Source organism: Geotrypetes seraphini, chromosome 6, assembly GCF_902459505.1.
Source record: "Geotrypetes seraphini chromosome 6, aGeoSer1.1, whole genome shotgun sequence".
Classification (NCBI taxonomy): domain Eukaryota; kingdom Metazoa; phylum Chordata; class Amphibia; order Gymnophiona; family Dermophiidae; genus Geotrypetes; species Geotrypetes seraphini.
Window position 1 is genome coordinate 237,849,863 of NC_047089.1, and position 16,608 is coordinate 237,866,470.

The 16,608-nt window shown below is 44.8% G+C and overlaps 1 protein-coding gene across 3 annotated transcripts in view; it reads right to left on the bottom strand.

Moving 5' to 3' along the window:
• The window catches only part of KDM6A (lysine demethylase 6A), a 547,501-nt gene that overhangs the window by 421,615 nt on the left and 109,278 nt on the right, over positions 1-16,608 (bottom strand). For all 3 annotated transcript variants that reach the window (XM_033949775.1, XM_033949774.1, XM_033949772.1), the window contains exon 6: positions 11,467-11,587. In XM_033949775.1, the coding sequence (XP_033805666.1) occupies positions 11,467-11,505 (39 nt within the window). In that variant the 5' untranslated portion in view covers positions 11,506-11,587. The remainder of the gene's footprint in view (positions 1-11,466; positions 11,588-16,608) is intronic.

Genomic DNA, 16,608 nt, shown 5'->3' on the forward strand with positions numbered 1-16,608 from the left:
AAGGACCGCCGACTCCCCGACAATATCGGGCCAGAAGGGAGCCCAAACCCTCCTGGCCACGGCGACCCCCTACCCCCACCCCGCACTACATTACGGGCAGGAGGGATCCCAGGCCCTCCTGCCCTCGACGCAAACCCCCCTCCCTCCAACGACCGCCCCCCCCCCCCAAGAACCTCCGACCGCCCCCTCATAAATGCTTTTATTAGAAGCTTATGGCTTGCCCACTAAATATCCTCCCTTCTGGAAGACACAGAAGAGTCTAATAAGAGCCCACGAGAAGAGACTGTGCAGCGAACTCAAATGAGTTACTGTGTTCAGGTTTCAGCTGTGTCAGCGGCACGGAAAGTTACTGCCATCACTTATCTGTATTGATTGCTGCAGGGAAGGGCTGAATCGGGCTGTTGTGATGACAATATCTCATTCCGGCGCGTGTACACACACGCACGCAAAAATGGACACACGGGTAACCCTGAGTTAGGCATGAGCACTATAAAGACATGAGCACTATAAAGACAATGAGTTAGGCATGAGCACTATAAAGACCCGCGACCCCCCTGGCCGACCCTCACGACACCCCCACCCGCCTTCCCCGTACCTTTGTGTAGTTGGGACAGACGGGAGCCAAACCCGCCTGTCCGGCAGGCAGCCAACGACGGAATGAGGCCGGATTGGCCCATCCGTCCCAAAGCTCCGCCTACTGGTGGGGCCTAAGGCGCGTGGGCCAATCAGAATAGGCCCTGGAGCCTTAGGTCCCACCTGGGGGCGCGGCCTGAGGCACATGGGCCCAACCCGACCATGTGCCTCAGGCCGCGCCCCCAGGTGGGACCTAAGGCTCCAGGGCCTATTCTGATTGGCCCACGCGCCTTAGGCCCCACCAGTAGGCGGAGCTTTGGGACAGATGGGCCAATCCGGCCTCATTCCGTCGTTGGCTGCCTGCCGGACAGGCGGGTTTGGCTCCCGTCTGTCCGGCCAACTACCAAAGGTACAAGGAAGGGGGGTGGGGGTGTCGTGGGGGTCGGCCAGGGGGGTCGCGGGTCGGCTGGGGGGGCGGTCGGAGGTTTTTTGGGGGGGCGGTCGTTGGAGGGAGGGGGGTTTGCGTCGAGGGCAGGAGGGCCTGGGATCCCTCCTGCCCGTAATGTAGTGCGGGGTGGGGGTAGGGGGTCGCCGTGGCCAGGAGGGTTTGGGCTCCCTCCTGGCCCGATATTGTCGGGGAGTTGGGGAGTCGGCCGGGCAAGAGGGCTTGGGCTCCCTCTTGCTCCGATCGTGGATGCGGGTGCGGGTGGGAGCGCGTGCGAGCGGTCGTTCGGGGTGGGGGTGCGAGCGGTCCTGCTGGGGGGGGGTGAATCGGGCGTCGGGCGGGGTGGGAACTATGTAAAAAACATTTTGTATAACGCGCGAGGGGTATGCGCGTTATATGCGTGAAAATACGGTAGTTATTCAAAGCTGTTGGACAGAGCTGCTCTAAGGAGCTGTTGAAAGGAGTTCGAATGTGAGCTATTGGAAACTGTTGGACAGCACTGTTGTAAAAGCTAGTAGTGAGGTGGCATTTATACTTTTCAGTATCACTTTTTTCACTGCATATCTAAATTTGTTTAATTGTATAACTTTGATACAGATTCTATCATTTCAGGTCTGAAGAGTCAGCAACTATCACCCTGTCCCCTTCTTCCATTACTATCCAAGATACTCAAGCATGCTATTCTCCGTCGCAGCCTGGACTTTCTTTCAACTCGACAGATTCGCAATTTCGCCCAACACCTCACAGAGACTGCCCTTACTAAGGTCTGAAGTGACTTGTTCATGGCCAGATCTAAGGGCCTTTACTCTATCCTCATCCTTCTTGACCTATCTGCTGCCTTTGATATTGTTAATCACAGCTTACTCCTCGATACGCTGTCCTCATTTGGATTCTGTGAACCTATCCTTTCCTGGTTTGCCTCCTACCTTTCCCAATGCACCTTTAGTGTATGTCTTGGTGGGTTCTCTTCTGCTGCTACCCCGCTAGCGGTTGGTGTACCTCAGGGTTCTATCTTAGGAACTCTTCACTTCTCTCTCTACACCTCTTCCCTCGGTGTCCTGATCTCCTCTCATGGCTTCCAGAATCATCTACATACTGATGACTCCCAGATCTACCTCTCTACAACTGAAATTTCACCTGAAGTCCAAGAAAAAGTCTCTGCTTGTTTGGTTGACATTGCTGCCTGGATGTCCTGCCGTCATCTGAAACTAAAAATGTCCAAGACTGAGCTGCTCCTCTTTCCTCCTAAACCCTCTGCTCCTCCTTTCTCCATCTTTGTAAATAATACTGTCATTGTTCCCATCTCTTCTGCTCATAACTTTGGAGTGGTCTTCAATTCCAACTTCTCATTTTCTAGGCATATCCAACAAGCTCCTAAGACCTGTTGCTTCTCTCTCTTCAATATCACCAAAATTCACCGCTTCCTCAATGAGTGCATTACCAGGACCCGTGTCCAAGTTCTTGTAACCTCACACTTAGATTACTGCAATCTATTTCTAACTGGTATCCCGCAGTGTCGCCTCTTCCCCCTTGCAATCTGTGCAAAACTCTGCTGCACAACTCATCTTCTACCAACCTCTCTATGCTCATGTCACCCCTCTCCATAAATCACTTCACTGGCTCCCTATTTTCCATCGCATATAGTTCAAGATCTTATCACTGACCTACAAATGTGTTCATTCTGCTGCCTCTCAATCTCTCTCCTCGTTTCTCTTTTCTTATACATCTCCCAGAGAACGCCGTTCCTCGATAAGTCGCTCTTAGATTTACCCTTCTCCTCCACTGCCAATTCTAGACTTCGCTCCTTTCATCTAGCAGCCCCCTATGCCTAGAATAAATTACCTGAATTTGTCCATCAAGCCCCTTCCCTTGTTTAAAAGCAGACTGATAACCCAGCTTTTTGATATAGCTTTCAATCCTTAACCCTACTCCTCTGCCCTCCAACCCAGCCAGCTGATTAATAATAATAATAATAATAACTTTATTTTTTTATACCGCAATACCACAAAACAGTTCAGAGCGGTTTACAGGATAAGAGACTGTACATTTACAGCGAAGTTACAGCTTAGTTATAGCGAAGTTACATCGAGGTTACAGCATATCGAAAAACAGTTCAGAGCGATTTATACAATGTAGGTGCAGAGAATTAGTTAACAATTATATGGTATAAACCAGTGACAATTACAAAATGATCCAATAATTGTTGCATGGGGGGAGGGGAAGGGTAGGGAGGGAGGCAAGGGATTATTAGTTTGGTCGGGGGGACGGGGGTTAGAGGAATTTATCAAAGAGGTATGTTTTTAGAGATTTCCTGAAGGATTGATAAGTTGGGGCAAGAGAGATGAGAGTGGACAGGCAGTCATTCCATTTGCCAGCTTGGAAAGAGAGGGTTTTGTCGAAGAATCTTTTGTGGATGCATCCTTTTGGGGAGGGGTAGGCAAACAGGTGTGCATTGCGTGTACGGTTAGAGCCTGGGAAGGTGAAGTGGCGTGAAAGGTATATCGGGGCTGAGCCAGTTAGGGTTTTGAAGCAGAGGCAGGCGAATTTGAAGATGATCCTTGCTTCGAACGGTAGCCAGTGAAGTTTCCTGTAGAAAGGGCTGATGTGGTCTGATTTTTTGAGCCCGTAGATGAGGCGGACTGCGGTATTCTGAATAAGTCGTAGTCGTTTAATTGTTTTCTTGTAGGAGCCCAGATATATGATATTGCAGTAATCCAGGGAGTTTAGAATTAGGGATTGGACCAGCAATCTGAAGGTGGGAAAATCAAAGTAATGTTTGATGGAGCGGAGTTTCCACAGGGTGGAAAAACATTTTTTGACCTGGGTGTTAGTGTGTTCTTCTAAAGTGAGGCATCGGTCCAAGATGACTCCGAGGATTTTTATAGTAGAGTTGATTGGATATGTTAAGCCATTAAGATGCAGGGTGGTGGATGTTAGTTTGTGGTTGGGACTTGCAAGGAAGAACTTGGTTTTTTCTGGGTTTAGTTTCAGTTTGAAGCGAGTGGTCCAGTTTTCTACCATGGTGAGGACAGTTGAGATGAATTGTTCTGTCTCATGTGACAGTGAGGTGATGGGTATGATGATTGTAATGTCATCCGCGTAGATATAGGATTTCAGGTTACGGTTCGATAACATGTGTCCCAGTGATGCCATGTAGATATTGAATAGTGACGGGGATAGGGGGGAGCCCTGGGGGACTCCGCAGGGGTTGCTCCATGTGTGGGAGAAGGTTCCGTCATTATGGACTTGGTAGGTTCGGTTTTTTAGGAAGCCTGTGAGCCAGGTTAGTACTTGTCCGGCGATGCCTATGGAGTCGAGGCAGTTAATCAGAATGTCATGGTCTACTAGGTCGAAGGCACTGCTGAGGTCGAACTGTAGTAGCAGTGCGCTGTTTCCCAGTGAGAATAGTTGGAGGAGGTGATTGGTTAGTGAGGCTAGAACGGTTTCCGTACTGTAATTGGTGCGGAATCCAGACTGGGATTCGTGGAGGATGTTAAATTTCTCTAGGTATGATGTGAGGTAGTGATTGACCAGTCCTTCCATGATTTTTTGGAAGAGAGGAATATTGGCGATGGGTCTGTAGTTGGAGATTACGGAGGGAGATTCTTTGGGGTTTTTAATTATTGGAGATACGAGGATGTGTCCAAGTTCCAGTGGGAAGTGGCCGGTTGTCATGCACAAGGTTATCCAGTTGAAGAGTTCCGCTTTGAAGGGGAGGGGGGCAGTTTTCATGATGGTTGGAGGGCAGTTATCTAGTAGGCAGTTGGATTTGGAATATTTTGAGTATAGCTTGAGAAATAGGTTCCGCTCCCCTTAACTGTATCCATGGCATCCTGTTTGTCTTGGATAGATTGTAAGCTCTTCTGAGCAGGGACTGTTTTCTTCTTCTTTGTGACTTTGTGCTGCGCTGCATGCGTCTGGTTGCACTATAGAAATAATTAATAGAGGATATGCTCTGTCATTTCAGTAGATTTGGCTATAACATGAGTTTTAAAGTCCTTTATCTGCACAGTCACTTAGATCGCTTTCCAGAGAACCTTAGTGATCTAAGCAAAGAGCAAAGTGGAAGATTTCACCAAGACATAAAAACAATGGAAGCCAGATACCAAGGAAGATGGGATGCACATATGATGGCAGACTATTGTTGGAATCTTATGCAAGATTGTTCTGGCAGATCCCACTCTCAGAAATCTTACAAAAGAATCTACTTGTGTGTCGAATGACTGGAAAGTTTGTATCATAAACTTTTGCTTTTGGTATGAAATAAGTAGATTTTCATGTTGTACACTTTTCTTTTAATTTTTAATGTTTCCTTCTTGCTTAAAAGATATTAATTTAAATACATTAAAAATATCCAGATTTTTAAAAGGGGGAGCAGAGTTAAGAGTTTTAAGGCACATGTTCTGTATCTAGAAAAAAAACTGGTGCCATTTTTGTAATCAGCAGGTCAAGAATACCCAGAAAGAAAGTCTAACATTTGAGGCACCAAAATGAGTGTATGCCTGTGTTGTATATGATTTAAGAGAGATGCTGTGTGTAGAAGTACAGAAGGAATGTAAAAGGCTATAATTACCTGGGAGGATGCATTGTAACACCATTACAATAACTTAAGTAAATTGCTCTATATGGATACACCAATATAGAAGCGCATGCTTTGTGACACCATTGTTAAGTGCATGTAAACCGTACAGATTTGACTGTTCCAGTCATTAGTAGTGGTATATAAGATATGAATAAACAAACCTAGGTTGCTCTGAAAACAGCTGACTTGCACATGTTTTGCTTGCTATTTAGCCTCTGGCTGGTTCTTTTCGCTGATAAGAATTTGTACACCATCTTGACTGGGATTTCCCAAGAGGAGAGAAAAACTTTTTTTTTTTTTAAATGGACAGCAAGAGAGGATGATAGGAGCCTTCATTTTGTATCAGGAGCATTGGAAAGGTCTGAAGTGGAATGGTGTCTCATATGTTGAATTGTAGGAGAAGAAACCATGGTTGTTGTGGCCACCAAGGTGCAATGAGGACCATGGTGGCATGCTCCCAGTGATGTTTGAGTAGAGTTTTTCCAATTAGAGGTAGTGAAGAAAAAGCATACAAAAACCTGTTTGTCCAGTTGAGGAGGAAGGCATCAAACTCCAAGTAATTGGGAGTGTAGATCCTGGAACAGAAACCGTGAGCTTGTGATAGTGGGGGGAAGCAAAAAGGTCCATCTCTGGGGACCCCATTGTACAAATATTTGATGCAACACACAGCTGAGTTGAGTAATCATTCATGAGGTTGTAGTAGCCCACTTAGCCTGTCCGCTAGATATACTGCTTTGAGAAATATGTTGTATGGGATCACCCAGGAACAAATCTTCATAACTTCCCAAAAGAGGCAACAAGATCCTATGCCCCCTTGTTCGTTTACATAGTATATTGCCATATGCTTGTCTGTCTGAAAAAGTACTACCTTGACTGAGGTGCTCTTGGAACATGACAAGGGCATTTCGAATTGCTGGAAGTTCATCAAGGTTGAAATGGAGAGACTTTTCTTGGTGCTTCCAACTGCCTTGAATATGAAGACCATTGAGATGGACTCCACAACCTAGTGCAGAAGCATCTGTCATCAATATCTTTTGATGCTGTGGAGAATTCGAATAGAAGACCTCTGGATAGGTTGGTTGGCGATAACCCCCCCATTGGATAGATAGGCGGAGTGATGAGGTTACTTGTATGTGGGTGGGATGACAGATCAGTGGCTTGTGACTATTGAGTTGAGTCCATTGAGGTACCATGAGGTGCAGGCAACCACATGGACTGTATATGCCATATGACTTAGAAGGCGTATCATCTGACGTGTCATAATGTATTGACGAGAGTAAACTTGTTGGCTGATGTAAATCAGATTGTCTAGTCTCTGTTGCAGTTGAGATGCTTGAGACTGATTTGTGGTCTAGAAGAGCTCCTATAAATTCTAGAGTTTGGATCATTTGTAAATGGGATTTCTGATAGTTGACTGCAGAGCAAATAATTGGACTTTTTCCCTGGCCCTCAGACCAACTGGGTACTAACACCACCCCGAGTGACCAGAGGCAGCTAAGCCAGTGGCTTCCGCCTCCCCCACATCAACTTGGATAATCCTCAGATGGCCCTCCACTGCAAATGTGGTATGAATCCATGGTATTCTAGCCTAAAGAGTTCATCCTACCAGTTTTTTAGCTCCAAAAATGGCCCAGGGGAACTACACTGAAAAATAAATAGCAATTTTAGGATTTTAGAAGTGGGGGAACCTAACCAACCCTAGAAGTGAAGAAAATATAATTTTAAAGCCCCATCCCCACATTTGGTTTTATCAGGTTGTCAGCCTGTTATTCACTGTGCCATGCTGTATGTTAGGTGCTGCAGTAGTTGCTGCAGGTATGAAAGCTGCAAATAGCTTACAGGGAGAACAATGCCATAACAAGCCTGGAATCTTGACTGCTTATGTCTTCTGACCAACTCTCTAGCCCAACAAACCAGCTGGAGACCTCAACTCCCACCAGATCATGTGCACTCAAATAGGAAGAGAACGCAGTCGACCCCGATCCTGGAAAAAATGTTGAGTCACACAGCCTATGTTCAAGCCTACTGCAGGCGAACCTGGGGTGAGCCTCGTTCCTAAACTATGGTCCCAGAGGCCCCGAAATGTTAGTGCAGGCTGTCCAAGTGAGTGCATTGCCCCCCCCCCCCCGAAAGCAGACTCGCGACCTCAGTCTGCACTTTCCCTCAGCCAGAACTGACCTACAAGAGGGATACTCTGCGGAACGAAAAGCCTCGCAAACGGTTAAGGAAAAAGATCAAATTTAAATGAACAGAAGATCCAGATGGGACTTTTTACCCATTTCTCTGAACCACAGCAGTTCACAAGCCCTGGAGAACATGGATGGGGCTAAGCATGAACCTCTCGCCCCTCCCTTGCGTGTGTTGTGGTATGCAGTACATGGACACTCCATCGAACAACCGGCACAATTTTTGCAAGTAACAGTGTTTTCACACACTAAGGAGTCCATCCTAGTTGATTAAAATCAAAATACAGGGGTTTTGAGGTAGCTAGAGGCTTTTGAATAAAGGATAGATTGAAACCCAAGATGGCCACCACCCAAAAATTGTACCAAAAATAACCCGTGGAGACTTAACTGAAAGTTCAAAATCAGTGAAAAAGGAATTTTGGAGGTAGGAAATAATGAGGTTGTACTCATAGTTCTGTTGAGGTACCTGCCTGTCAGCTATTTCAGTGCAGCTAGAAAGAAAAGGACTTTCTGCCTCAGATGCTTCCCCATCTAAAAATCAATCCAATAAATCTTCGGGCTGCCAGTCAGACTAACCCAGAGACCTCCATCCCAATGGGACCTCGCAGCATGATAGGGGTGAGCAAACTATGCAACCAGAGCTCCGATACCCCAAGGGTCTTACACAGGGCACCCACAGACTGCGCTCAAGCCACTGAAAAACTAGAAAGCGTGCTAGCACCCAGGGGAATGTACCCCAGGCCCTGAAGTAACAGCAGGTTGGCTCCACCCAAAGGCTTGCCTTGCAGAGCTGCAATCCGGCTCAGTAGAATGTAAAACTCAGAGCCTCAGAACATAAGAATAGCCTTACTAGGTCAGACCAATGGTCCATCAAGCCCAGTAGCCCGTCCTCATGGTGGCCAATCCAGGTCAACAGTACCTGGCCAAAACCCAAAGAGTAGCAACATTCCATGGCTTCCCCCATGTCTTGCAGTGAGCGATTGAGTCGGGGCAGAGCACTGACAGTAGTGACAGGAGAAGCAGCCTCCTGTCACTGCTGTCAGGGCTTCTGCTTGCTTTATTTCTTTTTTTAAATGGGCAACATATTTTGTGTGTATTAACACACGCAAAATATCTGGCCAATAACAAAAATGAAAAAAAAAAAAAAAAAGTCCCTCCCCCTATCCCAAAAAAATGCCTGCCACCACCAGCCGCCGCCGCACACAAATATCAGGAGGGATTCCCACTCCCTCCTGCCATCGGCCCCTCTTCTTCTCCTGCCTCCCACCAAAAACAAACAGCAGGAGGGATGCCCACTTCCTCCCATCACCGGACCCGGCCGCCCCCTCCCTGTCCCTTTAAAAGTTGGGAGCAGGAGGGATGCTCAGTCCCTCCTGCTCCAGAGGCCTCCACAAATGAACTGCAGACATCAGGCCCCACTCCAAAACCTAAGGCTCCTCCCCGTGCATCAAATGATGCACCAGGGCTGGGTGTAAGGCCTGCAGTTCATTCGTGGAGGCCTTCGGGACAGGAGGAACTTAGCACCCCTCCTGCTACCAACTTTTAAAGGGACGGGGAGTCTGCGTCCGATAGCAAGAGGGAGTGGGCATCCCTCCTGCCATTTGTTTTTTTTTTGGGGGGGTAGAAGAAGAGGGGCCAATGGCAGAAGGGAGTGGGAATCCCTCCTGCCATTTGTTTACAGCAGCGGCAGGCATCGGTAGGCTTTTTGGGGGAGTTTGGGGAGGGAGGGGGCACTTTGTCGGGGGAGGAGGCTTTTTTTTACTGACCAGTTATTTTGCCCCCCCCCCAAAAAAAAAACCCCCAATAGGCAGACCCATCGGTAACACAGTTACCAACAGGTCTACAGCAGTCGGGCTTTACATTAGTAAAACCCAATGCAAAATAGCCAAGCAATTGTTAAGTGAATCAATTGCTTGGCTATTTTGCATGGGGTTTTATCATTTGCATGGGTGGATCGGATAGGAGATGCATCAGACAGCAGTTTAGGGAATTCGGTCGGGGAACAGGAACGATCACAAAACCAGTAAAACTGGTTTTGCGAGCATCGTTACAGGATCAGTAAGTTTAGTGAATCTAGGCCTAAGTGACTTGCCCAAGGTCACAAAGAGAAAAATACATATATTAAAGTGATCAGCAACAAACCTAATACTTCATCAGAAATAACTTGTGAAATTTGTAAAAATATATTAATAGCCAGTTACAATCTTCACACTGTTGTGCTTAATACACAGATTCGTTTGAGGAAAAAACATGCAAGTTACTCTAAAGAAGGGGTGCCCAAAAGGTCAATCGTGATCGAAGTGAGTCGATCACGGAACTCGCATTGCCTTTGCATTCTGTTCTCCCTGCTTCCCCCGACGCCAAGCCAGGCACGTACAAGTGCCTGGCCCACAGCCTTCCCCCCTGACGTCAATTCTGATGTCGGAGAGAAAGTTCCAGGCCAGCCAATAGCTACCTGGCAAGCCCGGAACTTCCTCTCCTACATAAGAATTGACATCGGGGGGGGGGGAGGGGGAGGTGAAAGGCTGTGGGCCCGGCGCTTGAACATGCCTGGCATCGGGGAAGCAGGGAGAAATCAGCGGCGGTAGCTTGGGGGTGGGGGCAGGGAGAGAGAAAGACAGACAGCAAGAAAGAAAGGGGGCAGGGAGAAAGAAAGAAGGAGGGAGGGAGAAATTTTGGGTTGGATAATATTGCCTTATATTGAAGCATACCGGTATGACTGTTTATGTTTTGGGGTGGCAATTTGGCTATCTGGTGGTACTTGCCATTGTGAAAATTCAATAAAACTTGTTAAAATAAAAATTAAAGACAGAGAGACAGACAGATAGAAAGAGAAAAAGAGAGAGAAAGAGAAAAAGAAAGAAAGGAGAGGGGCAGGAAGAGAGGACAAAAAAAGTTGGACTCATGGAGGAACAGAGAGAGATGTTGGTTGGGAAATGGAATGAGGTATGGAGGCAGGCAGAAAGAAAGAAATATTGGATTTTACAGTCAGAAGAAGGAAGTGCAACTCATGAAATCACCAGACAGCAAAGGTAGGAAAAATGATTTTATTTTAAATTTAGTGATCAAAATGTGGCTGAATTTATATCTGCTGTCTATATTTTACACTATGGCCCCCTTTTACTAAACCACGATACCAGTTTTAGCACAGGGAGCCTGAGTGTCGGGAGGAGTGCGGGGAATTCAACACAGCTCCCTGTGGTAAAAATGCTATCGCGGTTTAGTAAAAGGGAAGGGGGTATATTTGTCTATTTTTGTATAGTTGTTACTGAGGTGACATTGCATATTTTAAGGTCATCTGCCTTGACCTCTTTGAAAAAAATAGACGAATATAAATGATAATTAACATTTTCTCTGCATTCAGTGTGCTTTGTGTTTTTTTTTTAATAATTTTACTGTTGGTAGATCATTTTGACCTGGTCATTTTAAAAGTAGCTCACAAGCCAAGAAAGTGTGTGCACCCCTGCTCTAAAGTGTTAGGCAAGTACATAAAATAGAATGAAATGTTGCTTCTACTACACAAACAGATTTCGTTTATAACAGTGCAGTAAAATTAATCCTTTTTTAAAAAAAATTGGCTTCAGTTTGCTATATTAGTTTGGTAAACTGATTAAATTAGTCATTTTCACTGACATTTTTTAAAACAAGCATGAAAAAAAATTGTGACAGGCAAAACATACCTTTAAACTAGACTCATAGTCTGTGTTCACTTTAAACATAAGCCCAAGTCGGAAATGAATTTCCTTGGCTCGACAAAAGCTGGGATCTACATAAAGCACCTCCTGAAATGCTTTAATTGCCCTAAGAAAAGAGCACATTTTGATGCCAAACTGTTAATGGAGAGTACACCAAAAATACATCCATCAAACATTATTTGTGACAACATTTTTACCCATAACATTCACAGCAATTTATATTTACATATATTAAAGAGACTCAATATAAATTGATGCCTGGAATGCCCTCCTGAGGAAGTGATGATGAAAATGTGAAGGAATTAAAAAAAAGAAAGCAAGGAATAAACACAGAGGATCCTAATTAGACAATGAATGGTATAAAACATACTAAAGCCTGTACTGGGTAATCCTGCATGGTCTGTGTCCCATATATGGTGATTTGGTTTAGGATAAGCTGGAAAGGGCTTTGATAGAAGCACCAGTGATAGGATGGTTAGGATAGACTGAAGTGGGCTTCAATGGCAGCAGTGGGAACCTAAAGACAGCACCAGGCTGACTTCAATGATCTATTGCCTAGAAATATTAAAGAAAAGTCAATTTATCCACGAATATATGAGTGTGACTATTGGGCAGACTGGATGGACCGTTCAGGTCTTTATCTGCTGTCATTTACTATGTTACGTTGGTAGGAACTTTGATAGCAGGTGGCAATTTGAATTGTCTTAGTTCTATGCAAGGGACCCAAACTTCCCTAGGAGGATATGCCATTTGAAGGTATATATTGAAATGACGGTGTGATCAAATGAGGCTTAGAAGATTTATGAAGATATAATTCTCAGTTTTTGGGTTAGTGTACCTGCTATTTATCAAGATTCCAATGAATCTCTAGAATAGACTATTTTGCTGAGCATATCTACACAGTTAAAAAAATGGGTGGACCTTCATGTCTACTTTACTGTTATTTTGGACCACGCCACATTAACAGGGATATACCCTACGACTGCAGGGATGAATGGAGCGAGACTATGGAGGGCAAACACTGCCATGATGCTTAAACCAGAACACACAATTAGTTACATAAAGTCCTGTTAGATTTTATTACTCTTAATATACAGGGGATACCTTTGTGAGAACTCTGGTAAGGTTTATATATAGGGCTTGTTCATAAAGAAGGGAGTTCAAGAAAAAACAACACCGGGCACTTCAGAGGGATAGGTTAATGAAAAAAACTGCTGATATATAAGAGCAGCATAAAGACACTGCCATGTCTCCTTAAGAAAGGAAATGCTAGTAAGAAAAAACAAAACACAAAACGCACCACAACAGGAACTAGACTTCTTGGATACTCAAGATAGAATCTATCTGTTGCTATGTACTAAAGTCCACTATATCAGTGGTTCCCAACCCTGTCCTGGAGGACCAGCCAGTCAAGTTTTCAGGATAGTCCTAATGAATATGCATGGGGCATATTTGCATGCCTGTCATCTCCATTATATGCAATCTCTCTCATGCATATTCATTAGGGTTATCCCAAAAACCCGACTGGCTGGTGGTCCTCCAGGACAGGGTTGGGAACCACTGCACTTTATGCAGCATGGCAATCAAGCTGGGAAATTACTAGCTAGCAGCTCAAGAAAAACAGCAATAGATGGGTTAAGTCATTTGGTACTCAGGGGATCCATCTTATAGAGTTCCACAATATCAGCTAAGTTTCATGCCCATTATATATTACAGAGGGGAGATTAACTGCAGCAGGAATTGATGCTTACTTAAGAGACTTTACTTCCTCAACTGAGTCAACAGAGAAATTAGTAACACAGATTATGGAAGCCATTAAAAGTATGGCCTCTAAGAAGGCTCCTGAAAGCAGATAATTTTTCCAAGGAATTTTATAAGTTACTGCAAGACCAAGTAGTTCCAGTGCTCCGAAGAGTGTTTAATAAGGTGTTGCAGGGGCAACCCCTCCAAGATTCACTGTTTCAAGTCTCAGGTAGCAGTTTTACCTAACCTGGTAAAAATCCAACATCTTCGTCTGGTTATAGACCAATTGCCCTACTCAACTCAGATATGAAAACATTTGCCAAAGTGTTGGCCACGAGACTGGACACATTGAGCCCCCAATTAAAGCTGTTCAAACTGGCTTTATAAAAGACTGTCTATTTGATGGAATGATTTGCACTAAGGTTATGGAATTTTAGTTTCCCTGAATTTTAGTAATATATTCCTTGTGTTTTCTATATATCATTTTTAAGAACATAAGAATAGCCTTACTGGGTCAGACCAATAGTCCATCAAGCCCAGTAGCCCGTTCTCATGGTTGCCAATCCAGGTCACTAGTACTTGGCCAAAACCCAAGGAGTAGCAATATTCCATGCTACTGATACAGGTCAAGCAGTGGCTTCCCCCATGTCTTTCTCAATAACAGACTATGGACTTTTCCTCCAGGAAATTGTCCAGACCTTTCTTAAAACCAGCTACACTATCCGCTCTTACCACATCCTCTGGCAACGCGTTCCAGAGCTTAACTATTATCCGAGTGAAAAAAAATTTCCTCCTATTGGTTTTTTAAAAGTATTTCCCTGCAACATCATCAAGTGTCCCCTAGTCTTTGTAATTTTTGACAAAGTGAAAAATCGATCCACTTGTACCCGTTCTACTCAACTCAGGATTTTGGTTTGTAGACTTCAATCATATCTCCCCTCAGCCATCTCTTTTCCAAGCTGAAGAGCCCTAACCGTTTTAATCTTTCCTCATATGAGAGGAGTTCCATCCCCTTTACCATCTTGGTCGCTCTTCTTTGAATCTTTTCTAGCGCCACTATATCTTTCTTGAGATAAGGAGATCAGAACTGAACACAATACTCCAGATGAGGTTGCACCATGGAGCGATAAAGGAGCATTATAACATTCTTAGTTTTGTTAACCATCCCTTTTTTAATAATTCCCAGCATCCTGTTTGCTTTTTTGGCCACCACCAAACATTGGGCGGAAGGTTTCATCATATTGTCTATGATGACACCCAGATCCTTTTCTTGGGAGTTAATCCCCAAGGTGGAACCTTGCATCCAGTAACTGTGATTTAGGTTATTCTTCCCAATGTGCATCATTTTGCATTATGTCCACATTAAATTTCATCTGCCATTTGGACGCCCAGTGTTCCAATTTCCTAATGTCCTCTTATTATATTATTATTCTCTTATTTATCATATATACATTTATTATTTATCATATATATATTTATTATTCTTTTACTACTTATGCTTTAACATCCATTTTTTTAAAGGATTTATGATTACATCCACACTTGCTTCTTTCTGATTTTACAATTCCAATTTGATATATATGATTCAATACATGTGTATTCACTTTATCATCAATATTTGTATCATCAATATCACTCAAACACCAATCATCATTTAATTCACTCCTTAGCACAGCTCTGATTTAGATCTGGGTCACTTTGTACAAATATCACTTTCACCATTTATCACTGTCTAGAATTGTTTAATTCTTTCATACAGTTCTGTTTTTGTCTCATCCATTTCCATATTTATAGTTTCCACACTCACATTCAAATTTATACGACCTCTGAAGAAGATGTGTTTTGTCAAAACACAGACCATGTTGGGTCCTTATTTTATGCATTTGTGGATTTTTATTAGACTTTTATTGCATCTCTCAACTGATTAAATAAAGACCTGCATCAGGAACATCTTTGTCCACAGTCTTCTTTGGTTTTTGGTTTCTCCATTTACTGTGGAACTGGTGGGTTTCTCTTCTGTTGAGATATAATTGTGCACAGGGCTATTGATATTATTGAGTTCCTCCAAAGACATAAAATTGAAGCCCTGGGAGTGGCATTAAACTGGGTCAAGTGGCATTTTCTACTTAAGGTTTTGGAGATGGATGGGCTGGATGCCAACTTTAGTGACCAGCCTAAGGCATGAGGAGGGGGAACGGGACTACCACTCATGAGATTATTATAGGGCTGCAATCATTAAGGCTTAGACACTCTGACAGAGAGGAAACTACTTTTATACCATCCAGTTTTGGAGGCCGATTGTATTCCGGACAGTTTCAAGTTTATTGGGTTTTTATATACCGCCTATCAAGGTTATCTAAGTGGTTTTACAATCAGGTACTCAAGCATTTTCCCTATCTGTCCCAGTGGGCTCACAATCTATCTAATGTACCTGGGGCTATGGAGGACTGAGTGACTTGCCCAGGGTCACAAGAAGCAGCGCAGGGGTTTTGAACCCACAACTCCAGGGTGCTCAGGCTGTAGCTCCAACCACTGCACCACACACTTCTCCACAAGCTGACAGATATGAAGTAGAGAATGACATGGTGACAAAATTCATCACCGTTCCTGTCCCCGCGGATAACCGCGGGAAATAATCCCATGTCATTTTCTAATGTCTATTTCAACCTCTGTCCTTCTACACCAGCATTCTTCAAAGCAAAGCTTGCGAGTCAGTGGTTGTGCCCAATTATACTCTGATTCTTCCCTCTCTCCTTAAAGAATGGCATGAAGATGGTTTCCCGCAGTTATCCGCGGGGATGGGAACGATGATGAATTTTGTCACCATGTCATTCTCTAATATGAAGTACATCGTTTCTTGCTCCCTTAATGGAGAGTCTCAAACAAACAAAACACCGCCATCAAAATTATATACAAGGCAAAAAAATGTGATCATGCCACCCCATTACTAAGAGACGCTCATTAACTTCCTATTAGAGAATGACACGATGGCGGTTACCCGCGTTTAGCTGCAGGTAACCCGCCAAAATGGGGAAAGAAAACTAGCAGTCGCTGCGGGGACGGGGACAAGGCCATTCACCGCCCCGTGGAGCCCAACCCGACCATGTGCCTCAGGCCCCGCCCCCAGGAGGGACCTAAGGCTCCCGGGCCTATTCTGATTGGCCCAGGCGCCTTAGGCCCCACCAGTAGGCGGAGCTTTGGGACGGAAGGGCCAATCCGGCCTCATTCCGTCGTTGGCTGCCTGCCGGACAGGCGGATTTGGCTCCCGTCTGTCCGGCCAACTACAGAAAGGTACGGAGAAGGGGGGTGGGGGTGTCGTGGGGGTCGGCCAGGGGGGTCGCGGGTCGGCTGGGGGGGCGGTCAGAGGTTCTTGGGGGGGCGGTC